Here is a 25,511-nt window from a genome sequence, read left to right on the forward strand (position 1 = left end):
TTACTTTTTATATTCGACTGCAAAAGCTTCCTTAGAAGTACTTAAAACTTAATTATTTTACATGCCATTGGTTAGAAAATTGTATTGATATTCTATGATGCACAGACTAAATGTGACACAAGCATATGCATATAATTATTGTAGCTACTAATGTGTTTACTGTCAGACTGTTGTCCAGATTATGACTTTAGTAAGTAGGCTGTCCTAAACCACAGTCTGGTTGGTAAAGGAAGCAGAGTTGAGTGGCCATTTTTCGCCCATCCTGGAAAAAATGAAGGCACTTCAGTAACACATTATACTATAAGTCTAAATGCTAGGAAACAACATTTTCATCACAAAAATTTTCAAGGTGACAAGATGTGTAAGTCCTTTATACATACATTTATTATAGAAACTAACTTTTCATGCTTAGCAGTACTAAAAATTGTCAGGTCATTTCCAATGCAGGTTTACAGAAAAAATTGAGCCCTGGAATTGTAAAAAACAGGTAGTTGTATTTTGTAATGTTACATTAATCAGTTCTTAGATGTTCTTCAAGTCACTGTCAATGTTAACATTACTAATTTAGTGATGTGAAATGTTATTCTTAATAAACCTGTCCATCACTATCAAAGATGTTTTAAAGTTATTGAAGGCATCTAATATAATTTGTTCAGCAAAACTGAATTTTCAAAGTCAACTCTCTGGTCATTCTTTTCATGTTACAGTAACAAGTTTAAAAAATCCTCTCCCATATGGAATACTAATCTGTGAGGCAAAAGTGTAATGTCACTGACAAAAATAAGATTTGCTTTCTTGTGCAAATCTTCTTTAGCATAATTTGTATTTAATTAATATGATATGTTAATCTCTCTAAAGCTACCTACACATAAGAAATTGTGAAATTCAAAGTACATTGTTCCTTTCTGTACATATCTGGTTTAAAGGAATTTTTCAGAAACTCCCCTGCAGTTCCAGAACAAGCTGCTGGGGGACAAAACCCACACCAGTTATTTCTGACAGGATAAGCTATTTGTCACCAAAAAGTCAAGACCATAGCACGTTCGGGACGAAAGAAAAGTAATGAATGCCAACTACCAGAAAAATGTCCTAATCCAAAAGATCTAATTGTTTTATCATTCTGAATTCTGTATATGGATGGCTTTAACAGCGGGATGCAGTGGTAGAAATACTGTTTTGAACTGTTCTGCAATATTGCAGAATATCATTATCAAAATTTGGTTCTGCAATTTGGAAATACTTTCTGCAAATACACACTGAAAGGTCTAGACCTTAAAATCTATAGCATATACAAAATTGTGATTTCACATGCAATTTGAAAAAATACCGGTACATGTTAAGTTACATTGTACTGGACCACTTGTAATGTATATCATAAAGTCAATAATGCTGTTCTGCATCCAATTTGTTATTTACTTTTGTTATTATGATTTGCAGTTCTGCATCCACTTGTTATTTATTTATTGTTATTAGGATTTGCAGTTCTGCATCCACTTTGTTATTTACTTATCGTTATTAAGATTTGCAGTTCTGCACCCACTTGTGATTTACTACTGTTTATGGTTTGCAGTTTTGCAACCTCTTTTTGTAACAGTTTTTGTTACATTAATCATCCATGACCTCTGACCTCTCCCCGTTCACTTAAGTTCAGTTTTCAGTTAATGTTGTGTGCGTTATGTTATTTTTTTTTATTAAGACTCACACCTTTTGTTATGTTGGTTTTACTTTCATGTACATTTGTTTTGTTCTGTTCTGTACATTTCTTTCATTGTAATTTTGCGACTCCAGGAAGAATAGATTTCATGTAAATCTAATGGAGATCGAATAAACAAACAAACAAACAAACAATAAACTCTTGATCACCATTGAGATCCTATCCCCTATCCCAATGTTTACAGTCTCCAAAATTGCAGGCTGCTTAACTTTTCTTCTGCAATATTGAAAATATACGAAATTTCGTAACGTTGATCTAAGTATTTATAAAAAAAAAATGCTATGTTGCTTCAGTCGGCATCCAAATGAAAGGTAAGTTGGAGATGTAAACGGTAGACGGTGCGTTAGGAAACATTGTCATGAAAGTCGCATGGTTCTATTGTTTAATATACAGGATCATTTGTTGTGTCATAGTGCTTGTTTAGAATTACTATTTTCCTACTAATGGCCAGGACTTTGAAAATGACGTTTTATGGATATCGAAGAAGCTGCATGTACAGGTACGGGAAAAGTGCAGCTTAGAACATATCAAAAGAGAAACTCCTTTGTTAGGTACAAAATTGACCTAAATCATTGGACAAGGACTATTTATAATGTACCAACCGGTCCTTGTCCTTAAAATCTAGGTTAAATTGAGACGCGATCGACTAACCACACTACCTTAAGCGATACCAGTCTTGCGGGGTCATTTAGAATGATGCTTTAATCGTGGTACCAAGTAACATAATATGCTTGAGAAAATCACGTTTAGAAATCGTTATTTGCCATTCATAAGTCGGCCTTGAAACGACTACATCACATATTCTAGTGATAAGAGTGTAGTGTACCGCGGTTTACAGTACAGTGCACAAAGACCGAGAGTCAGACTGTCCTTCCATACGTCATTGTCATCTGTAGCTAGTTATCTAGTAAAAAAAAGCCTTGCATACCATTTCAAGGATACCAGCGAGAAAGACTTTTAATCTGTGAAGGAAGAAAGTGCAGATGGGGCTTTTTGCTTACTTTCACTATAGTGGCTGGTGTTTCTTGGGACCAGTTTAGGCAAATTACAGCAATACAGGTATAGCATTTGTTTCGAGCTTAAAAGAGATGACTATGTACACGTACCGGACAAGAGCTTTTTACAGTAATGCTAGTAATGCCTTTGTGTCAGGTGAAAAACACGTTGTTTCATTCGGAAATAGGCTGATAGATTGTTGACTTTTTGCCTGCTCTGGATCCACGACACTGTGTGCCAGGTAATAGTAAGTTACTTGAACCCCGGCAGTACTCCAGTAAACCAGTATGGCGAATCTTAACCGAAACGAGCTACGTGTTTAGGTTTTAGCGGAGCTTAAAATCATGTAATTGAAGGATTACTTCTAGCTGTCTTGCCACCTCTGACGTAGGGCTTTGTTTCTCTATTAGTTATTTGTTTCCTTTTTTAACTTAGGAAATCAAATCTTTCAATCTAAAATTTTTAATTCATCCCACGATGTGCAGATAAGTTAATTTTCACCACATTTCATGTCATTTGTAGAGAGACAAGATGCATGGTTTTGTGTAATTTTTTAAAAATATTTCATTAGCACAACACCTGTCCCAATTGCCCAGCCAGGCGAATCGCTCAAGCTGACAGACAAAGCCCGTACCTTATCAGGTCGGGCGGTTTCCTTTGAGTTCTGTGTCACCTGCGACAGTGTATTCCCTTTGTTTCAATCAGCATTTTTAAGATGTTAGAAAGGGAAAATGACTAAATCTTTCTATGATATGACACTGCTAGATGAGATCCTGTGGTACTATACAATATCCAATTGTTGTAAGCCGCGGTCGATCTAGTTTAAGCCGGTCTCAAGGCTTTAAAAACTTGTCTCATTGCGGAAAATTACTACTAACGTCTCCAAACCTCCTAATCTATACCGGACTCCTTTGCAGGCGGAATAATTAGCAGGAATCGTCCTAAAAAAGAATGGCCAGAGGAGTTAGCCGGCAATAAAGGTTCCACTTTGCCAGCAATTCTACCGTTAATTTTTCTATTCACCAATACCATTTGGAATATAATTGCGTTTTAATTGCGTTTAAAAATGTTTTAAGGTCAGTCTCATCACACTTAACAGGCAAAGCAATATACAGCTTTCAGCCCGATTTACACGTGGCAAAAAATATCTAATTTAAAAGGAAAACCTACAATGTCGACCTAAAAGACCAAAACAAAAGACTCCATCAGTGAAATTAACGGAGACATCCGAAAAGCCGTTCTTCATTTTGCAAACTAGTCATTTGCATACTGATTAAGGGACGTTTAAAATTTCCCGACAGCCTCTGTCCGACCAAACATTGCGTCATTACCTGCAACGGGTTCGTTATCACAAGAACGGGGGTAGTTCTGGAAGTTGTCTCTGAACCAGCTACGTACAAGCAGGTAATTTCTATTTTTACCATTGATCTAAGTGTTTATGTATGTTGTTACCGTCAACATCCAAACGAAAGGTAAGTCGGAGATGTAAACGGTAGACGGTGCGTTGGAAAACGTTGTCATGAAAGTCGCATGGTTCTATTGTTTAATATACAGGATCATTTGATGTGTCATGGTGCTTGCTTAGAATCATTATTTTCCTACTAATGGGCAGGACTTTGAAAATGAAGTTTGGTGGATATCGAAGAAGTCAACTGCATGTACAGGTACGGGAAGAGTGCAGCTTACAACATTTAAAAAGGGAAACTCCTTTGTTATGTACAAAATTGACCTAAAGCATTGGACAAGGACTATTGATAATGTAGCAACCGGTCCTTGTCCTTATAATCTAGGTTAAATTGAGACGCGATCGACTAACTACACTACCTTGAGCGATACTAGCTGGGGTCATTTAGAAGAGTGTATTAAACGTGGGCCCAAGTAACATTAGGCTTGAGAAAATCGTTTAAAAATCGTCATTTGCCATTTTTAAGGAGGCCTTGAAACTACTACATCACATATTATAATGATAAGGGTGTCGTGTATAGTGGTATAAATTACAGTGCACATAGACCGAGAGTCAGACTGTCCTTCCATACTTCACTGTCATCTGTAGCTACTTATTACATGTAAGTAAAAAGCCTCGCACACCTTTACAAGGATACCAGCGAGAAAGACTTATAATGAAGTAATTGAAGGGTTGCTTCTGGCTGGCCTTGCCACCTCTGACGTCGGGCTTTGCTTTCTTTATGCATTATTTTTCTTTAAACTTAAGAAATAAAAATCTTTCAATTTGACATTTAAATCATCGCAGGTAAGTTCATTTTTACCAAAATTGTAAAGAGGCAAGATGCATGGTTTTGTGTAATTTTTTAAAAATATTTCATGAGCACAACACCTGCTCAGCCCGGCGAATCGCTCAAGCTGACAGACAAAGCCTGTACCTTATCAGGTCGGGCGGTTTCCTTTGTGTTCTGTGTCACCTGCGACAGTGTATTCCCATTGTTCCAACCAGCATTTTTAAGATGTTAGAAAGGGAAAATGACTAAATCTTTCTATGATATTACACTGGTAGATGAGATCCTGTGGTACTGTGCAATATCCAACTGCTGTAAGCCGCGGTCGATCTTTAGTTAAAGCCGGTCTCAAGGCTTTAAAAACTTGCCTCACTGCGGAAAATTACTACTAACGTCTCCAAACCTCCTAATCTATACCGGAATAATTAGCAGGAATCGTCCTAAAAAAAGAAATGTACCTGGCCAGAGGAGTTAGCCGGCAATAAAGGTTGCCAGCAATTCTACCGTTAATTTTTCTATTCACCAATACCATTTGGAATATAATTGCGTTTTAATTGCGTTTAATTTAATGTTTTAAGGCCAGTCTCATCACACTTATTAACAGGCAAAGCAATATACAGCTTTCAGCCCGATTTACACGTGGCAAAAAATATCTAAGTTAAAGGAAAACCTACAATGTCGACCTAAAAGACCAAAACAAAAGACTCCATCGGTGAAATTAACGGAGACATCCGGAAAGCCCTTCTTCATTTTGCAAACTAGTCATTTGCATACTGATTAAGGGACGAATGGAATTACCCGACAGCCTCTGTCCGGCCAAACATTGCGTCATTACCTGTAACGGGTTCGTTATCACAATAACGGGGGTAGACTAAGAGTGTCGTGTGTAGGCTACATGTATTTTAGCGCCAACCAGAAATGTCGGAAATGTATAATTGCACGAGATCATTGCACGAGAACGTTATAATTAAATAAAATAATTCCACGCATATGTTGAAAATGAATTTTACGTGCAAAATTACACGCATATGTTGAAAAGGAGAAGTAAATTTCAATCACATGAATATTACTTCAATTAGAATATGTCAGTTTTTTTGGTGCAAATTATATATTGCCCTTTGAGACAATTACTACGGTCGGCTCTGCTACAAACTTAAAACTTGGCGACCTTCATTTGAAGGTCGTAGACTGGGTGGCACGTTTCAGACATTTTGCCCAGGGAAGACATGTACTCGACATGGAATAAAAAGAAACATGAGTGTGTGTTTGTTTGTTCTTCAAAACAAACCAAACGATCAAAATGACATAATTTTACATTAAATGATACTTCTTCCAAGGTTCTAAGAGTGCTAGACAGTGAAATGTATATTTCCTTAAAAAAACATTGTTTTCAAACGCGTTTCGTGCGTTATTTTCCAAATACAGTAACACCGTTCTTAGTCATCGTATCAACATAATGGACCAGTCCAACACTACCATGGCCGACAGCTTCCCGAAGTTCACCCGAGCCCTGGTTCGGCAAGTTCCGGAGTCCATTCGTGAACACTCGGAAGCCGTCGAAACCTACAAGAGAGACCGATACTACCGAGGATATGAATTTGAGAGAATAGATATTGCTAAAGCCCGAGAAGAGCACGAGCGGTACACGCAGACCCTGCGGGACCTGGGGCTGGAGGTGACCGTCCTACCGGCGGACGAGTCCACTCCGGACTGCCCGTTTGTAGAGGACACCTGTGTGGTGGTGGGTAACAGAGCGCTGGTGACCAGGCCATGGGGAGGACCTAGGAGACGGGAGGTCAGTTCTACAGTCTTTTCCAGACTATGCAGGATGTAAAAAACAACTAATAAACCGGTGGATTTACCAAATAATAGGTAGCCAAGAAATGAAATAAAAGGAAATAGTCATGCCTTTAAGTACCAGAATTATTAACGAAGGATTGAGGTGTTAAAAAAACTCATTTGTTCCTAGAACTATCGCAAAGTGGAACTCGCTGTCACCAAGTACAGTAGGGGCATCATCATTAGATAGCTTTAAACAATATTTAGAGTTAGATGTTCAAGGGTTAGGAAAGATCTGTTTGGAGATAACCTGCAGATGCAGATAAAACCACACAAAGTTATCACAAAAATACCACACATATGAAACAGAAGCTAAGCAGTTAATATTAAACATGTATTTTTTGTTGTTGTTTTCCTAAGCTTGACTGTGTGGAGACGTGTCTGAAAAGTCTTGGACTGGAAGTGTACAGAATCCATGATGAGAAGGCGAAACTGGAGGGGGGTGATGTCGTCTTCACAGGTTTGTTACCTCCTTGAACGGAGGTTATGTTTTCAGTGTGATTGTGCGTGGATCTTCTTTTCTTTCACATGAGTTTTCTTGTCATTTTTGGTACAGAGGGTGTGCATGAAAGTTGCTTGTTGTTTGAGTTGTAACAGTGGGAGGGTTTATAGGCGCTACCAACAGATCGGGCAAACGGGTATAGACCTTTTAGCGGAGAGGTTAGAGTGTCTGACTGGGACCCGGGAGGTCGTGGGTTCGAACCCCGGCCCGGACCAGGAGGGTTTTTATCTGTTTCTACTCGCTCCCTCCTGTTTCTTACAGTCTTACAGTGGTTCCCACACCGGCCCTGGGAGTTCTGGCAAAGAGTGCCAATTGTCGAGTGCCAGATGTCCAGGGATGTCGAATTCGGAAGATTCGAGGACGAATCTTGAAAAGAAAAGGGGGAGTAGTGTAACAGTGGGGGGTTTATACCAATAGATCGGGCAAACGGGTCTAGACCTTTTAGCGGATAGGTTAGAGTGTCTGACTGGGGCCCGGGAGGTTGTGGGTTCGAACCCCGCCCGGGACCAGTGGGTTTTTACAGTCTCCTCCTGTTTCTTACAGTCTGAGAGTTAAATGTTCTCTGTCCTTAGGAAAGGAGTTCTTCGTCGCCGCATCAGAATGTACCAACAAAGCAGGCCGAAAAGCCCTGGCCAACACGTTCCCAGAGTACCCTGTCCACACCATCCCAGTCTTGTGGCCAGAGTTCCATCTGAAAGGTGTGGCGTGCTGTGCGGGACCGGGCGTCATGGCGCTGGGGAAGAACAAGGATGGCAAAAGGGCATGGGAGGTAGAGTGGGAGAATATATTTTCAGATTTATTATGCTTACCGAAGGAAAACACATTAATTTTGCTCAGTTTCCTCTTCTTCTTCTTCTTCCGTCCCAAACAATTACTTAAGCTTCTGACCTGGCCAATGACCTGATTTGTTGACGTCTCTCACCATGGTAACTGGTGTTGGTTTACATAATGTTGCAATTTTATAGTAGGAGGGATTTATACTCCTGTCTGACCATACATATATATTAACGCCCCCCGCCCCGGTTAGGAGAAGGTTGGTATGCCCTGATGTAGATGGCTCCTTGAACTTCTCTCAGAAAACTTTACCTACTACGGTTAATTCTGAGACGAACTTCCATACTATTTTGAAAAGCTTCTAATATACAGAGCGTATTTCCTGATACATTTTGCAGAAGATTCTGGAAAAAAGTGAGTTCACGTATGAACCTGTGTGGGTGCCTGACAATACTGCTGTGGACTGTATTCACGTCAACGGAAACGTCATTCACTGTACTGAAAAGCAGGGACCAAAAAGCATGAAGGTAAATAACATATTTGCTTGTTTGTTTGTTTGTTTGTTTGTTTGTATGTTTGCTTGCTTGCTTTATTAGTTTCTATTAGTGTTACATAAATTTGACAATATCATTTCTGGAGCCAAAAGGAGATGATGTAAAAAAAACATGTGGCTAATACAAGTACGAGACGGGGGTTCATCAGGTTTCCATCCGGGTGATTTGTAGTGGATCACCAACTTCCATATGAAGCAGTTATTTAGATAACCGGGGCATGTCCCTTTTTTCAAAATGTGTGGTGTTTTTTTTTACATGTGTTGGGCATGGCTACCCCCAAACAAATGATCGAACCTCCATTTAACGCCCTATCTGGGGGACGTCCATATACAAATTTAGATTCTTATTTTAAACTCTGTAAAGTGTGGAAATTCGTGTAAGTTTTATTTCCAAAGGGCACAAAATTGAGGCACGTTATAATTAGTGTATTTTGAACCAAGGACTGACTGGGTCTGGACTTGAACTTAGGATCCGGACCTGTTGGTTCTGGGTTAAACACGTAACTATAAACGCTACACGATCCCAACAGTTCCTGAACCAAATAATGACAGTCCTGACATGCCACCGAAATTGTGCCCTTGGGAAAGGCACTTTACACGACTTTCCCCACTTGACTCAAGTGAAAATGAGTACGTTCTGTTCCGTATTTGTCCCCTGCGTTGGTGACGGTATAAAATAAGTTGATATAACTTGAGTGTGCCGTCACCATGTCCAGTCATGAAATGTTGGAATAAAAAAAAAATAAAGACATGTACTTGGCTACTTTTCGTAAGAATGTTGATTGAAAAGGGAAATGCGACGAAAACTTGCACAATGTAGCAGGAAGTCGGCTCTCCTGTAAGAGGATAAAATGTTCTTTTCTTATTCTTGATCTTGATTTGAGTATTAATCAAGCCTTTGTTCTATCTGTTGCTCCAGGTGTTTGAGGAGAAACTCTCTTGCTTCAACCGGGTGCCATGTTCTATCGGTGAACTGGGGAAGGTGGACGCAGCCTTGTCGTGTTGTTCTGTCCTTTTCTAGCTAGAATCCCGGTCTGGAACGCCGATCGTTCTAGGATCGCAAACTGAAAACAGTCTTGTGATAGACATTTATATATTAAGTATATATACAGAACTTTATTCCTGGTAGCGGGTTCTGTCACTAATTCTACGAAATAAAAATTGTACAGCAGCCTACGGCGAAGGAGTTTTGTACAAGTGGGAAAAAATAACACAATACTAACAAGAAATCAAAGCCGGTAGTTTTAAATAAAAGTGTTTAGATTTTTTAGATATAGATATTTCGTATTAGCCATTTCAGATAAAGTAGTAGCCAACAGAACTCACTAACTCAGTTAGAACTTAATTTTGTAGAAGAGGGAAAATTAGTTTTTGTCAGGGTCGGAACAATATTCTTAAGTATAGTGAGTGATTTCACAATAAAAATACAATAAAATTTAATACTACTTTAAATCAACTTCATACTTACTTTAAATTTATATTTGACTGCAAAAGCTTCCTTATAAGTACTTAAAACTTAATAATTTTACATGCCATTGGTTAGAAAATTGTATTGATATTCTATGATGTACAGAATAAATGCGACACAATCATATGCATATAATTATTGTAGCTACTAATGTGTTTACTGTCAGACTGTTGTCCAGATTATGGCTTTAGTAGTAAAGATGGCTGTCCTAAAGCACAGTCTGGTTGGTGAAGGAAGCAGAGTTGAGTGGCCATTTTTCGCCCATCCTGGAAAAAATGAAGGCACTTCAGTAACACATTATACTATAAGTCTAAATGCTAGGAAACAACATTTTCATCACAAAAATTTTCAAGGTGACAAGATGTGTAAGTCCTTTATACATACATTTATTATAGAAACTAACTTTTCATGCTTAGCAGTACTAAAAATTGTCAGGTCATTTCCAATGCAGGTTTACAGAAAAAATTGAGCCCTGGAATTGTAAACACAGGTAGTTGTATTTTGTAATGTTACATTAATCAGTTCTTAAATGTTCTTCAAGTCACTGTCAATGTTAACATTACTAATTTAGTGATGTGAAATGTTATTCTTAATAAACCTGTCCATCACTATCAAAGATGTTTTAAAGTTATTGAAGGCATCTAATATAATTTGTTCAGCAAAACTGAATTTTCAAAGTCAACTCTCTGGTCATTCTTTTCATGTTACAGTAACAAGTTTAAAAAATCCTCTCCCATATGGAATACTAATCTGTGAGGCAAAAGTGTAATGTCACTGACAAAAATAAGATTTGCTTTCTTGTGCAAATCTTCTTTAGCATAATTTGTATTTAATTAATATGATATGTTAATCTCTCTAAACCTACCTACACATAAGAAATTATGAAATTCAAATTGCATTGTTCCTTTCTGTCCATATCTGGTTTAAAGGATTTTGCTAGAAACTCCCCCGAAGTTCCAGATCAAGCTGCTAGGGGGACAAAACCCACACCAGTTATTTTTGACAGGAAAAGCTATTTGTCACCAAACAGTCATGACCATAGCACGTACCACAGGACCATAGGTAGGACCATAGCAACTACCAGAAAATGTCCTTATTCAGAAGATATATTTGTTTTATCATAGTGAATTCTGTATATGGATGAACTTAACAGCAGGATGCAGTGGTAGAAATACTGTTTTGCACTGTTCTGCAATATTGCAGAATATCATTATCAAAATTTGGTTCTGCAATTTGGAAATACTTCCGCAAATACACACTGAAAAGTCTAGATCTTAAAACCTACGGCCTATACATGCAATGGTGATTTTACATGCAATTTAGAAAATTCCGGTACATGTAAAGTTGCATTGTACTGGACCACTTGTAATGTATACTAGTATCATCAAGTCAATATTAAACTCTTGATCACCATTGACATCCTATCCCCTATCCCAATGATGACAGTCTGCAAAATTGCAGGCTGCTTAACTTTTCTTCCGCAATATTGAAAATGTAGACTGCAGATGGGTATTTCTAACACTCAGGATGGTATATTAAGGAAGTGGCTGACCAGAGAGCCCAGCGGGTGTGGTCGCTGACCTCTGCCCCAGAGTTGGGATGTACCAGGATGTCCTGGTCACCTCGGTTCTGCATCACCCACTCGGTTGGGTTAAGGCAGCCTATGGCCAACTATGATTAGTATTTCATACATATGGCTGTAACTTTTGATAGCTTGGTCGCACCACAACTTAACTTCACACAGTTCTAGTAGTACTTGAAACACATTGAGTAAAGGTTATTTTGTTTTTACTACTTCTGAATTTTTGGGTTAAAAATCAACATTTTGGTTAAAAAAAAGCTGTTTACTTCATGGCTTTACGCCCAAGCGGTAACAACACCTTTCATCATGATATTTTACAAGTAGAAAGCCAACCCCCTATTTATTATTTTTGTCCGAGGCTATTTTGTTTTAAATGACAGTTACACTGTTTTTTTGGGCCAAAAACGACAGAAACAGCTATTTTTCTGTCATTTTTCGTTAAAAAATCGCCACAGTTAAAAAATTTCGACTTATATGCAAAATAGCCTCGGATAATTTTGATAAAAAAGTGATAATACGTAAACATGGATTACTCTAAAGATGAATTATGTTGTTTTCAGCTGGGCGTAAAGCCGTTTAAGTCATACTCCGAGAATAAAATGCGTAACAACGCGGGTTTACAGGGAAAACATACAAATGACCGCCGGTAACCCCGAATTCGAACACGCGTTCTATTCGAATGACGTCATATCGAACATGGTGGAACATGATTCGGGTTCGAAACATGTATGTGGCAATCGTGCAGATACACGTCCGAACTCGAACATGAATATCAGCCTAGGCCGCCTTAACCCAACCGAGCAGGGTACAGCTGCACAGACAGGAGTCAATCAGGGGGTAAACATACTAGTAGATCACAACTTTCTCAAGATGTAGCGGTTATACAAGAAATTCATGATTTATATTATGACACACTTTTATTTTATATAAAACACGAGTTAATTTGCATAGAGCATTATTACAGGTGGTGAGAAAGATCAGAAAGGTGATAAAGATAGAGCATAATCATAAATAGTATAGAAGTACCCGATAGCCAATTATCTGGCAAAAAAACTGGATCGAGAGCTAGAGGTTCCCTTAACTGTCTCTGAACCAGATATCTGCAACAGGTATTCTCTTTTTTTTACTATTGATCAGCAATTTACGCATGTATGCTGTTTTTTTACAGTCGGTAACCAAATGAAAGGTAAGTCGTAAATGTTACACCTACACAGTGTTAGACAACTTTGTCGTGAAAGTCGCGGGGTTCTCACGTGTCTTTTGTTTGGAATACAGGATTCCCTTTCTTTGTTTTGACATGGCGATTGCCGAATACAATCCTTTTTGCCTCTAATCACCAGGACTTTAGAAAAGGACTGGTATACAAATCTGGTAAGTGCCCAGTCTTGTAAAAAGAAAACGTTTATGCAAACATTTTTACCCTTCAATAGCTCGGTTGCAAATCACTTCCCACGCTCATTCGTTGAAACCTGGATTGGTATACTCAAGTAAAGATATACTGGTACAGTAGTATATAACGCAACTTGTTTATGTAACCAAGGAAGATATTGGATTTCTCCTCTACGTTGACGACAATTCAAAAGGTTACAAGTGAGCAGTAAAGCCCTCAGCAGGAAAACTGGGTCACCGAACGAGTCTGCGTGCGAGATGTAATCTAAAAGGAAAACCTTTGGTAATGATAAGATCAGTATTTCCTCAAACGTACATTACCAGGCGAAATATAATCCCCATTCTCTGAAATTCGCTTGCGTTATGGTGTTCAACAATTTAATTCTGCTTTATCTCTAAAGCGACGGTCACAACCCGCCGTACGTGCTTTTTCTCCGTACGTTTTTTGGGAGGCTACGTCTGGTACGTTTTTCCTGAAAACGTGGGGAACGAGTGGCGTCGACGCACGTCACTCGCACGTCACTCGCACGGTTGCGCAAGGTGTAAGAGTGTGGTCTGCACGCCAAGACTGGCCGTGAGCGGTTGCGTGCATCGTACGTTGAGCAACTGGTAAGTGAGTTGTACGTGCTTACAACGTACGATCTCTGTGCGATTGCAACTTTACCGTAAGAAGGCCGTACTCACACGTGCTTCTTCCGCACGGCACGTACGGGGCACGTGCGTCGCTCGTACTAGCACGCACGCGTGGTGAATCCGCAGACCGCACGTAGAAAAAGATTTACATGCACTTAAAGTTCTACGGCGTGTCTGCGTGCTCCCAAATCCGTAGGATTCCGTACCGAGGTGGTACTCACCACGCACGGATCCCCTACGTTTGCCCACGTTTTTGCACGTAGACAGCACGCAGAAGCACGTACGGCGGGTTGTGACCGTCGCTTAAGATCTGTACTTAGCTTATAAGAGCGTAAAGGGTAGGTCTTTCATTCATTTGATTCATTATTTGATCTCTCCTACCAACTGAAGGAGGTTATATATCCCCTAAAACCTCCTTGCTCCTACTCAATTCTTTCCCAGGGCGCTGGCTCCATCGGTAATGGGAAATTAATGGAGACATCCGAGAAGCCCTTCTTCATTTTGCACACTAGTCATTTGCATACTAATTCAGGGACGTATAGAATTACCCGACAGCCTCTGTCCGGCCAAACATTGCGTCATTACCTGTAACGGGTTCGTTATCACAAGAACGGGGGTAGTTCGGGGAGTCGTCTCTGAACCAGCTACGCACAAGCAGGTATTTTCGATTTTTTTACCGTTGATCTAAGTATTTATGTTATGTTGTTACCGATGGCATCCAAATGAAAGGTACGTCGGAGATGTAAACGGTAGACGGTGCGTTAGGAAACGTTGTCATGAAAGTCGCATGGTTCTATTGTTTAATATACAGGATCATTTGTTGTGTCATAGTGCTTGTTTAGAATCATTATTTTCCTACTAATGGCCAGGACTTTGAAAATGACGTTTTATGGATATCGAAGAAGCTGCACGGGAAAAGTGCAGCTTACAACATATCAAAAGAGAAACTCCTTTGTTAGGTACAAAATTGACCTAAATCATTGGACAAGGACTATTGGTAATGTACCAACCGGTCCTTGTCCTTAAAATCTAGGTTAAATTGAGACGCGATCGACTAACCACACTACCTTAAGCGATACCAGTCTTTCGGGGTCATTTAGAATGATGCTTTAATCGTGGTACCAAGTAACATAATATGCTTGAGAAAATCACGTTTAGAAATCGTTATTTGCCATTCATAAGTCGGCCTTGAAACGACTACATCACATATTCTAGTGATAAGAGTGTAGTGTACCGCGGTTTACAGTACAGTGCACAAAGACCGAGAGTCAGACTGTCCTTCCATACGTCATTGTCATCTGTAGCTAGTTATTTAGTAAAAAAAAGCCTTGCATACAATTTCAAGGATACCAGCGAGAAAGACTTTTTTATCTGTGAAGGAAGAAAGTGCAGATGGGCCTTTTGCTTACTTTCACTATAGTGGCTGGTGTTTCTTGGGACCGGTTCAGGCAAGTCACAGCAATACAGGTATAGCATTTGTTTCGAGCTTAAAAGAGATGACTATGTACACGTACCGGACAAGAGCTTTTTACAGTAATGCTAGTAATGCCTTTGTGTCAGGTGAAAAACACGTTGTTTCATTCGGAAATAGGCTGATAGATTGTTGACTTTTTGCCTGCTCTGGATCCACGACACTGTGTGCCAGGTAATAGTAAGTTACTTAAACCCCGGCAGTACTCCAGTAAACCAGTATGGCGAATCTTAACCGAAACGAGCTACGTGTTTAGGTTTTAGCGGAGCTTAAAATCATGTAATTGAAGGATTACTTCTAGCTGTCTTGCCACCTCTGACGTAGGGCTTTGTTTTCTCTATTAGTTATTTGTTTCTTCTCTTAACTTAGGAAATCAAATCTTTCAATTAAAAATTTTTAATTCATCCCACGATGTGCAGATAAGTTAATTTTCACCACATTTTATGTCATTTGTAGAGAGACAAGATGCATGGTTTTGTGTAATTTTTTTAAAATATTTCATTAGCACAACACCTGTCCCAATTGCCCAGCCAGGCGAATCGCTTAAGCTGACAGACAAAGCCTGTACCTTATCAGGTCGGGCGGTTTCCTTTGTGTTCTGTGTCACCTGCGACAGTGTATTCCCTTTGTTTCAACCAGCATTTTTAAGATGTTAGAAAGGGAAAATGACTAAATCTTTCTATGATATGACACTGCTAGATGAGATCCTGTGGTACTATACAATATCCAACAGGTGTAAGCCGCGGTCGATCTAGTTTAAGCCGGTCTCAAGGCTTTAAAAACTTGTCTCACTGCGGAAAATTACTACTAACGTCTCCAAACCTCCTAATCTATACCGGACTCATTTGCAGGCGGAATAATTAGCAGGAATCGTCCTAAAAAAGAATGGCCAGAGGAGTTAGCCGGCAATAAAGGTTCCACTTTGCCAGCAATTCTACCGTTAATTTTTCTATTCACCAATACTATTTGGAATATAATTGCGTTTTAATTGCGTTTAAAAATGTTTTAAGGCCAGTCTCATCACACTTAACAGGCAAAGCAATATACAGCTTTCAGCCCGATTTACACGTGGCAAAAAATATCTAATTTAAAAGGAAAACCTACAATGTCGACCTAAAAGACCAAAACAAAAGACTCCATCAGTGAAATTAACGGAGACATCCGAAAAGCCGTTCTTCATTTTGCAAACTAGTCATTTGCATACTGATTCAGTGACGAATAGAATTACCCGACAGCCTCTGTCCGACCAAACATTGCGTCATTACCTGTACGTAACGGGTTCGTTATCACAAGAACGGGGGTAGTTCTGGAAGTTGTCTCTGAACCAGCTACGTACAAGCAGGTAATTTCTATTTTTACCATTGATCTAAGTGTTTATGTATGTTGTTACCGTCGACATCCAAACGAAAGGTAAGCCGGAGATGTAAACGGTAGACGGTGCGTTGGAAAACGTTGTCATGAAAGTCGCATGGTTCTATTGTTTAGTATACAGGATCATTTGTTGTGTCATGGTGCTTGCTTAGAATCATTATTTTCCTACTAATGGGCAGGACTTTGAAAATGACGTTTTATGGATATCGAAGAAGTCAACTGCATGTACAGGTACGGGAAGAGTGCAGCTTACAACATTTAAAAAGGGAAACTCCTTTGTTAAGTACAAAATTGACCTAAAGCATTGGACAAGGACTATTGATAATGTACCAACCGGTCCTTGTCCTTATAATCTAGGTTAAATTGAGACGCGATCGACTAACTACACTACCTTGAGCGATACTAGCTGGGGTCATTTAGAAGAGTGTATTGAACGTGGGCCCAAGTAACATTAGGCTTGAGAAAATCGTTTAAAAATCGTTATTTGCCATTTTTAAGGAGGCTTTGAACTACTACATCACATATTATAATGATAAGGGTGTCGTGTATGGCGGTATACATTACAGTGCATATAGACCGAGAGTCAGACTGTCCTTCCATACGTCACTGTCATCTATAGCTACTTATTACATGTAACTAAAGAGCCTCGCACACCTTTACAAGGATACCAGCGAGAAAGACTTATGATGAAGTAATTGGAGGGTTGCTTCTGGCTGGCCTTGCCCCCTCTGACGTCGGGCTTTGCTTTCTTTATGCATTATTTTTCTTTAAACTTAAGAAATAAAAATGTTTCAATTTGACATTTAAATCATCGCAGGTAAGTTCATTTTTACCAAAATTGTAAAGAGGCAAGATGCATGGTTTTGTGTAATTTTTTAAAAATATTTCATGAGCACAACACCTGCCCAGCCAGGCGAATCGCTCAAGCTGACAGACAAAGCCTGTACCTTATCAGGTCGGGCGGTTTCCTTTGTGTTCTGTGTCACCTGCGACAGTGTATTCCCTTTGTTCCAACCAGCATTTTTAAGATGTTAGAAAGGGAAAATGACTAAATCTTTCTATGATATTACACTGGTAGATGAGATCCTGTGGTACTGTGCAATATCCAACTGCTGTAAGCCGCGGTCGATCTTTAGTTAAAGCCGGTCTCAAGGCTTTAAATACTTGTCTCACAGCGGAAAATTACTACTAACGTCTCCAAACCTCCTAATCTATACCGGACTATAAAGGAATGTACCTGGCCAGAGGAGTTAGCCGGCAATAAAGGTTGCCAGCAATTCTACCGTTAATTTTTCTATTCACCAATACCATTTGGAATATAATTGCGTTTTAATTGCTTTTAATTTAATGTTTTAAGGCCAGTCTCATCACACTTAACAGGCAAAGCAATATACAGCTTTCAGCCCGATTTACACGTGGCAAAAAATATCTAAGTTAAAGGAAAACCTAAAATGTCGACCAAAAGATAAAAACAAAAGACTCCATCGGTGAAATTAACGGAGACATCCGGAAAGCCGTTCTTCATTTTGCAAACTAGTCATTTGCATACTGATTAAGGGACGAATAGAATTACCCGACAGCCTCTATCCGGCCAAGCATTGCGTCATTACCTGTAACGGGTTCGTTATCACAAGAACGGGGGTAGACTAAGAGTGTCGTGTGTAGGCTACATGTATTTTAGCGCCAACCAGAAATGTCGGAAATGTATAATTGCACGAGATCAATTAAACGTTATAATTAAATAAAATAATTCCACGCATATGTTGAAAATGAATTTTACGTGCAAAATTACACGCATATGTTGAAAAGGAGAAGTAAATTTCAATCACATGAATATTACTTCAATTAGAATATGTCAGTTTTTATGGTGCAAATTATATATTGCCCCTTTGAGACAATTAATACGGTCGGCTCTGCTACAAACTTAAAACTTGGCGACCTTCATTTGAAGGTCGTAGACTGGGTGGTGGCACGTTTCAGACATTTTGCCCAGGGACGACATGTACTCGACATGGAATAAAAAGAAACATGAGTGTGTGTTTGTTCTTCAAAACAAACCAAACGATTAAAATGACATAATTTTACATTAAATGAAACTTCTTCCAAGGTTCTTAGAGTGCTAGACAGTGAAATGTATATTTCCTTAAAAAAACATTGTTTTCAAACGCGTTTCGTGCGTTATTTTCCAAATACAGTAACACCGTTCTTAGTCATCGTATCAACATAATGGACCAGTCCAACACTACCATGACCGACAGCTTCCCGAGGTTCACCCGAGCCCTGGTTCGGCAAGTTCCGGAGTCCATTCGTGAACACTCGGAAGCCGTCGAAACCTACAAGAGAGACCGATACTACCGAGGATATGAATTTGAGAGAATAGATATTGCTAAAGCCCGAGAAGAGCACGAGCGGTACACGCAGACCCTGCGGGACCTGGGGCTGGAGGTGACCGTCCTACCGGCGGACGAGTCCACTCCGGACTGTCCGTTTGTGGAGGACACCTGTGTGGTGGTCGGGAACAGAGCGCTGGTGACCAGGCCATGGGGAGGACCTAGGAGAAGGGAGGTCAGTTCTACAGTCCTGTCCAGACTATGCAGGATGTAAAAAACAACTAATAAATCGGTGGATTTACCAAATAATAGGTAGCCAAGAAATGAAATAAAAGGAAAAGTCATTCCTTTAAGTACCAGAATTAATATTAACCAAGGATTGAGGTGTTAAAAAAAACTCATTCGTTCCTAGAACTATCGCAAAGTGAAACTCGCTGTCACGAAGTACAATAGGGGCATCATCATTAGATAGCTTTAAACAATATTTAGAGTTAGATGTTCAAGGGTTAGGAAAGATCTGTTTGGAGATAACCTGCTTTACAAATACAGATGCAGATAAAACCACACAAAGATATCACAAAAATACCACACATATGAAATAGAAGCTAAGTAGTTAATATTAAACATGTCTTTTTTGTTGTTGTTTTCCTAAGCTTGACTGTGTGGAGACGTGTCTGAAAAGCCTTGGACTGGAAGTGCACAGGATTCATGATGAGAAGGCGAAACTGGAGGGGGGTGATGTCGTCTTCACAGGTTTGTTACCTCCTTGAACGGAGGTTATGTTTTCAGTGTGATTGTGCGTGGATCTTCTTTTCTTTCACATGAGTTTTCTTGTCATTTTTGGTACAGAGGGTGTACAAGTTGCTTGTTGTTTGAGTTGTAACAGTGGGGGGTTAATAGGCCTACCAACAGATCGGGCAAACGGGTCTAGACCTTTTAGCGGAGAGGTTAGAGTGTCTGACTGGGGCCCGGGAGGTCGTGGGTTCGAACCCCGGCCCGGGACCAGTGGAGTTTTTACTGCCTCCTGTTTCTTACAGTGGTTCCCACACCAGCCCTGGTAGTTCTGGCAAAGAATGCCGCTCCAGGGATGTCGAATTCGGAAGATTCGAGGACGAATCTTGAAAAGAAAAGGGGGAGTAGTGTAATAGTGGGGGGTTTATACCAACAGATCGGGCAAACGGGTCTAGACCTTTTAGCGGAGAGGTTAGAGTGTCTGACTGGGGCCCGGGAGGTCGTGGGTTCGAACCCCGCCCGTGACCAGTGGGTTTTTACAGTCTCCTCCTGTTTCTTACAGAGTTTTAAGGACAGAGAACATTTAAAAATGTTCTAAGGACAGAGAACATTTAAAAATGTTTTAAGGACAGAGAACATTTAAAAATGTTCTCTGTCCTTAGGAAAGGAGTTCTTCGTCGCCGCATCAGAATGTACCAACAAAGCTGGCCGAAAAGCCCTGGCCAACACGTTCCCAGAGTACCCTGTCCACACCATCCCAGTCTTGTGGCCAGAGTTCCATCTGAAAGGCGTGGCGTGCTGTGCGGGACCGGGCGTCATGGTGCTGGGGAAGAACAAGGATGGCAAGAGGGCATGGAAGGTAGAGTGGGAGAATATATTTTCAGATTTATAATGTGTTCACCGAAGGAAAACACATTATTTTTGCTCAGTTTCCTCTTCTTCTTCTTATAAATAAAATAATAATTGTTTATTGATTGATCGATGAGTACAATCGCTAGCACGTGGCAGCGCAACTAAAAAGTAGCTCTGAATTGCATGCTAGTGTTTAAAAAAAGAGAGTCAAATATTGCACAGTTACGAGTAACAAATAGACAACTAAACAAGTGAGTACTTCACAGTTAACATATAGGCAACTAAAAAAGTGCATAAAATGAACTTAACAATATTCACAATATCAACCAATATTCTTCCGTCCCAAACAATTACTTAAGCTTCTGACATGGCCAATGACCTGATTTGTTGACGTCTCTCACCATGGTAACTGGTGTTGGTTTACATAATGTTGCAATTTTATAGTAGGAGGGATTTATACTCCTGTCTGACCATACATATATATATATATACGCCCCCCGCCCCGGTTAGGAGAAGGTTGGTATGCCCTGATGTAGATGACTCCTTGAACTTCTCTCAGAAAACTTTACCTACAGTTTAATTCTGAGACGAACTTCCATACTATTTTGAAAAGCTTCTAATGTACAGAGCGTATTTCCTGATACATTTTGCAGAAGATTCTGGAAAAAAGTGAGTTCACGTATGAACCTGTGTGGGTGCCTGACAATACTGCTGTGGACTGTATTCACGTCAACGGAAACGTCATTCACTGTACTGAAAAGCAGGGACCAAAAAGCATGAAGGTAAACAACATATTTGCTTGTTTGTTTGTTTGCTTGCTTTGTTAGGTTCTATTAGTGTTACATAAATTTTACAATATAATTTTTGGAGCCAAGCAAAGCAAGCAAAAAACCATGTGGCTAATACAAGTACGAGACAAGCGTTTATTAGACTTCCATCTTGGTGATTTGTAGTGGATCACCAACTTCCATATGTAGCAGTTATTTAGATTACCGGGACATGTCTCTACTTTTTTTTCGATATTTGTGGTGTTTTTTAACATGTGTGGGGCGTGGCTGCCCCCAAACATATGATTGAATCTCCATTTAACGTCCTAGTTGAGGGACGTCCATAAACAAATTTAGGTTCTTATTTTAAACTTTGTAAAGTGTGGAAATTCGTGTAAATTGTATTTCTAAAGGGCACAACATTGAGGCATGTTAGTGGATTTTGAACCAAGGACTCACTGGGTCTGGATTTGAACTTAGGATCCGGACCTGTTGGTTCTGGGCTAAACACGTATCTATAAACGCTACACGATCCCAACAGTTCCTGAACCAAATAATGACAGTCCTGACATGCCACCGAAATTGTGCCCTTGGGAAAGGCACTTAACACGATTTTCCTCACTTGACTCAAGTGAAAATGAGTACGTCCTGTTCCGTATTTGTCCTCTGCGTTGGTGACGATATAAAAAAGTTGATAACTTGAGTGTGCCGTCACCATGTCCAGTCATGAAATGTTGGAATAAAAAAAAGACATGTACTTGGCTACTTTTCGTAAGAATGTTGATGGGAAATGCGACGAAAACTTAAATGCACAATGTAGCAGGAGGTCGACTCTACTGTAAGAGGATAAAATGTTCTTTTCTTATTCTTGATCTTGAGTATTAATCAAGCCTTTGTTCTATCTGTTGCTCCAGGTGTTTGAGGAGAAACTCTCTTGCTTCAACCGGGTGCCATGTTCTATCGGTGAGCTGGGGAAGGTGGACGCAGCCTTGTCGTGTTGTTCTGTCCTTTTCTAGAATCCCGGTCTGGAACGCCGATCGTTCTAGGATCGCAAACTGAAAGCACTCTTGTGATAGAAAAAGAAGAGCTTTATTTCGCAACAGATGTAGCGGGTACAACGTATGACAAAATATACATAGCTGGTGATGCTAACATACATGCATACTTGGTGATGCTAAGAAGATCTAACAGTTCTACTAACTGTACTAAGGAATCTGGTCTACTTTCATAAACTATGTATAACAATTTGATAAAGAGACACTAATCATACTAATCTAACTCTGTTGATAGTAATATATTGTGTCAGGAATTTATTACATTTTCTCATTTGTCAGCGAATTGTGTATAAATTGGCATATGCATATTGGATATATTGACAGGACATGATAGTAGCATATTGAATATCTTTGTCTTTGTATGGGGTAGTGTTATATCGGTCTTTCATGTAACATATTGTAACAATTTTTGTCGGTTTTCATCATAAGTAGGGCAATCTATTATAAAATGTAATTCGTTTTCAACGCCTTTATGACACATGGGACACAGTCTCCTATTGGCTTTAGTATTACAGACATTTAAGTATACAGAACGTCTTTCCTGGTAGCGGGTTATGTCACAAATTGTTCGGCATGAAAATTGTACAAATTGAAAGCAATTTTATACAAGTGGGAAAAAGCGCAATACTAACAAAAAAATCAAAGCCGGTAGTTTTATATCAAAAGATTATAATACCCCGGAAGATTTTTTTAGATATAAATATATCGTATATATTATCCATTTTTGTATTTCGAATAATGTATTAGCCATCGGAACTCACTAACTCAGCTATACTTAATTTTGTTGAAGTAGGAAAATTAGTTTTTGTCAGGGTCGGAACAATTCTGAAGTATAGTCAGTGATTTCACAATAAAAATACAATGAAATTTAATACTACTTTAATTTAACTTAATACTTACTTAAAATTTATATTCAATTACCAACGCTTCCTTTTTACCACTTTAAACTTTTACAATTAAACTTTTAAAACTTTTAAATTGAACTTTTAAACTTTTACAATTAAACTTTTAAACTTTTACAATTAAACTTTTAAACTTTTACAATTAAACTTTTAAAACTTTAAATCACACTTTCGAACTTTTACAATTTTATTAAAATACTTTTATATGACATTAATTAAAAATTGTATTGATATGATACACAGACTACAAGTTACACAAGCATATGGATATCATTATTGTAGCTGCTGATAAGTTCTAATGCAGTGTACAAAATACTTTTTGAACCATGTTGAAAAATTAGGTTGCCCATCAGAATTTTAGGTTGCCCCACTTATAAGTTACTACTTTCCTCAAATTAAGTAATGTTACATACATAAGACTTTGACAATATTTCTAACACTAGCCTTTAAATTAAGTTAACTGACACTAGTAATAGCCAATGCATTAACACCTAAAATCAAAAAGTATCTGCCGGATACAGTGGTGCAAGCCAAGTGGGCATGATTTGGGGGGGGGGCATTCTTAAAATTCAGGTTGCCCCAAGTAAAATTTGGTTGCCCGAGGCAACTGGGCAACCAGGTATTTTGTACGCTGTAATGTGATTAGTCTCAGATTGTCCAGTGTTTACTGTCAGACTGTTGTCCAGATTATGGCTTTAGTAGTAAAGATGGCTGTCCTAAAGCACAGTCTGGTTGGTGAAGGAAGCAGAGTTGAGTGGCCATTTTTCGCCCATCCTGGAAAAAAAATGAAGGCATTTCAGTAAAACATTAAATTACAACAAATAGGGAATGAATTTTTTGGAATAAGTGGTTTGTAATAGTGGTAATGCTATACTGATGCTGTAACATTACAAACCACATGTTCCATGTTGAAAAGAACACTAAAACTTCATTCTCTATTTGTTGTCAGATTCGACCCATAGTAATGTAATTAATGTTGAGCATAAAATGCCCAAACACCTCAAAACACACTGAAAAGCAAACTGTTTAATGTCACTAGCATCTTTCCGATGCCTTCCTGTCCTATGCAAATGAGGTTTAGACCCCTGTTTTTGCAATGCATTCTGGGTATGGCAAACTGGTGAATACCATCCCCACTGTTAGAAATATCCATCTGCAGTCTGCATTCTCCATTTTCAATATTGCAGAAGTTAAGCAATCTGCAATGTTGCAGACTTTAAAAATCAGGATTAGATTAAATCAGATTACATTAAAGTAATTCAATTAACATTGAGCATAAAATGCCCCAACACCTCAAAACACACTGAAAAACAAGCTGTTTAACGTCACCAGGATCATTCATGCCTTCCTGTCCTATGCAAATGAGGTTTAGACCCCTGTTTTCGCAATGCATTCTGGGGATGGGAAACGGGTTGAGGAAGTGTGACTGACCAGAGAGCCCAGCGGGTGTGGTCGCTGACCTCTGCCCCAGAGTTGGGATGTACCAGGATGTCCTGGTCACCTCGGTTCTGCATCACCCAGGGTACAGCTGCACAGACACACAATCAGGGGTAAAACATGCTGGGCTCGACATTCATTTTGGGTACTAGCAATAGGTGCACTGGTGCACCCAACCTAAAAATTGGGTGCACAAAAATTGTTTTGGGTGCACCATATAGGTAGAATGTCAGCAAAAACTACTAAGATTCATTTCTAAATATATGTACTATATAACAATCATCATGATATCATTATTATTTTATTATTTTTTTACCCTTACATATACAGTGTAAGTTCCCAATTCTCCTTCTTAGATTACATATCATTGCAAGCTCATTATGATATTGGGGCTGACCAATGGGAAAGCTGCTAGAAGTGTATAAAATATAGCTTTCGGAAAACACATGAGAAACTATACATACTTTTTGCATACCACTCCAGGGGGACAAAGATTGCCCAGTTTGCAGACACGAATGGGTCAGTGGGTCCAGTGTTAGTGTAGTCAACATCTGAAAACACAGGGAGACAAGACTGTGGAATAAGTGATGGATAAAGGACTTGAGAAATAAATGTTCATTTAATTGAATGAAATGAATGTTTATCTACCATTACTTACAAAAAATAAGGCCGCACAATGTTGGTTCTTGAATTTGCCTGCTTCAATTTTGTTTTGATTTGCAAAAGAAAAAAATTCAGGCTCTGAATCAACTCTTAAATGCTCATACACACACACACTCACACACCCACACACACCAACACACCCTCATACCCCAAGCATACTAACACACACACACACACACACACACACCACACACACACACACACACACACACACACACACACACACACACACACACACACACACACA

At 39.2% G+C, this 25,511-nt stretch overlaps 3 protein-coding genes across 6 annotated transcripts in view; 2 read left to right on the plus strand and 1 right to left on the minus strand.

The window, feature by feature from the left end:
* Window positions 1-3: 3 nt before the first annotated feature.
* LOC109470364 overlaps window positions 4-25,511 on the minus strand; it is a 26,351-nt gene continuing 843 nt past the window's right edge. The window contains exons 2-5 of one of the 2 annotated variants that reach the window (XM_019769292.1): window positions 25,066-25,152; window positions 24,596-24,692; window positions 23,851-23,938; window positions 4-178 (exon numbers count right to left, since the gene is read on the minus strand). In XM_019769292.1, the coding sequence (XP_019624851.1) occupies window positions 23,881-23,938; window positions 24,596-24,692; window positions 25,066-25,152 (242 nt within the window). In that variant the 3' untranslated portion in view covers window positions 4-178; window positions 23,851-23,880. Of the gene's footprint in view, window positions 179-23,338; window positions 23,939-24,595; window positions 24,693-25,065; window positions 25,153-25,511 lie in introns of those variants that run through there. The other variant, XM_019769291.1, reaches the window with a different exon arrangement.
* Window positions 4,041-10,786, plus strand: LOC109470362 (N(G),N(G)-dimethylarginine dimethylaminohydrolase 1-like). Its single transcript, XM_019769286.1, has 6 exons — window positions 4,041-4,114; window positions 6,370-6,739; window positions 7,144-7,243; window positions 7,858-8,054; window positions 8,458-8,586; window positions 9,532-10,786. Exons 2-6 carry the CDS (start codon window positions 6,401-6,403, stop codon window positions 9,631-9,633), a joined length of 867 nt encoding a protein of 288 aa, XP_019624845.1. The 5' UTR covers window positions 4,041-4,114; window positions 6,370-6,400; the 3' UTR covers window positions 9,634-10,786.
* On the plus strand, window positions 14,248-23,180 carry LOC109470363 (N(G),N(G)-dimethylarginine dimethylaminohydrolase 1-like). 3 transcript variants are annotated; one of them, XM_019769288.1, is made up of 6 exons: window positions 14,248-14,342; window positions 18,722-19,091; window positions 19,510-19,609; window positions 20,251-20,447; window positions 21,094-21,222; window positions 22,122-23,180. In XM_019769288.1, the coding sequence occupies exons 2-6, from the start codon at window positions 18,753-18,755 to the stop codon at window positions 22,221-22,223; spliced, it is 867 nt and encodes a 288-aa protein (XP_019624847.1). In that variant the 5' UTR covers window positions 14,248-14,342; window positions 18,722-18,752; the 3' UTR covers window positions 22,224-23,180. The 3 variants fall into 3 exon arrangements, with proteins under 3 accessions (XP_019624847.1, XP_019624848.1, XP_019624849.1); XM_019769289.1 differs by lacking the exon at window positions 14,248-14,342 and adding an exon at window positions 16,429-16,497; XM_019769290.1 differs by lacking the exon at window positions 14,248-14,342 and adding an exon at window positions 16,551-16,565.

Source organism: Branchiostoma belcheri, unplaced genomic scaffold (genome assembly GCF_001625305.1).
Source record: "Branchiostoma belcheri isolate BF01 breed outbred unplaced genomic scaffold, Haploidv18h27 scaffold220, whole genome shotgun sequence".
Taxonomy (NCBI): Eukaryota; Metazoa; Chordata; class Leptocardii; order Amphioxiformes; family Branchiostomatidae; genus Branchiostoma; species Branchiostoma belcheri.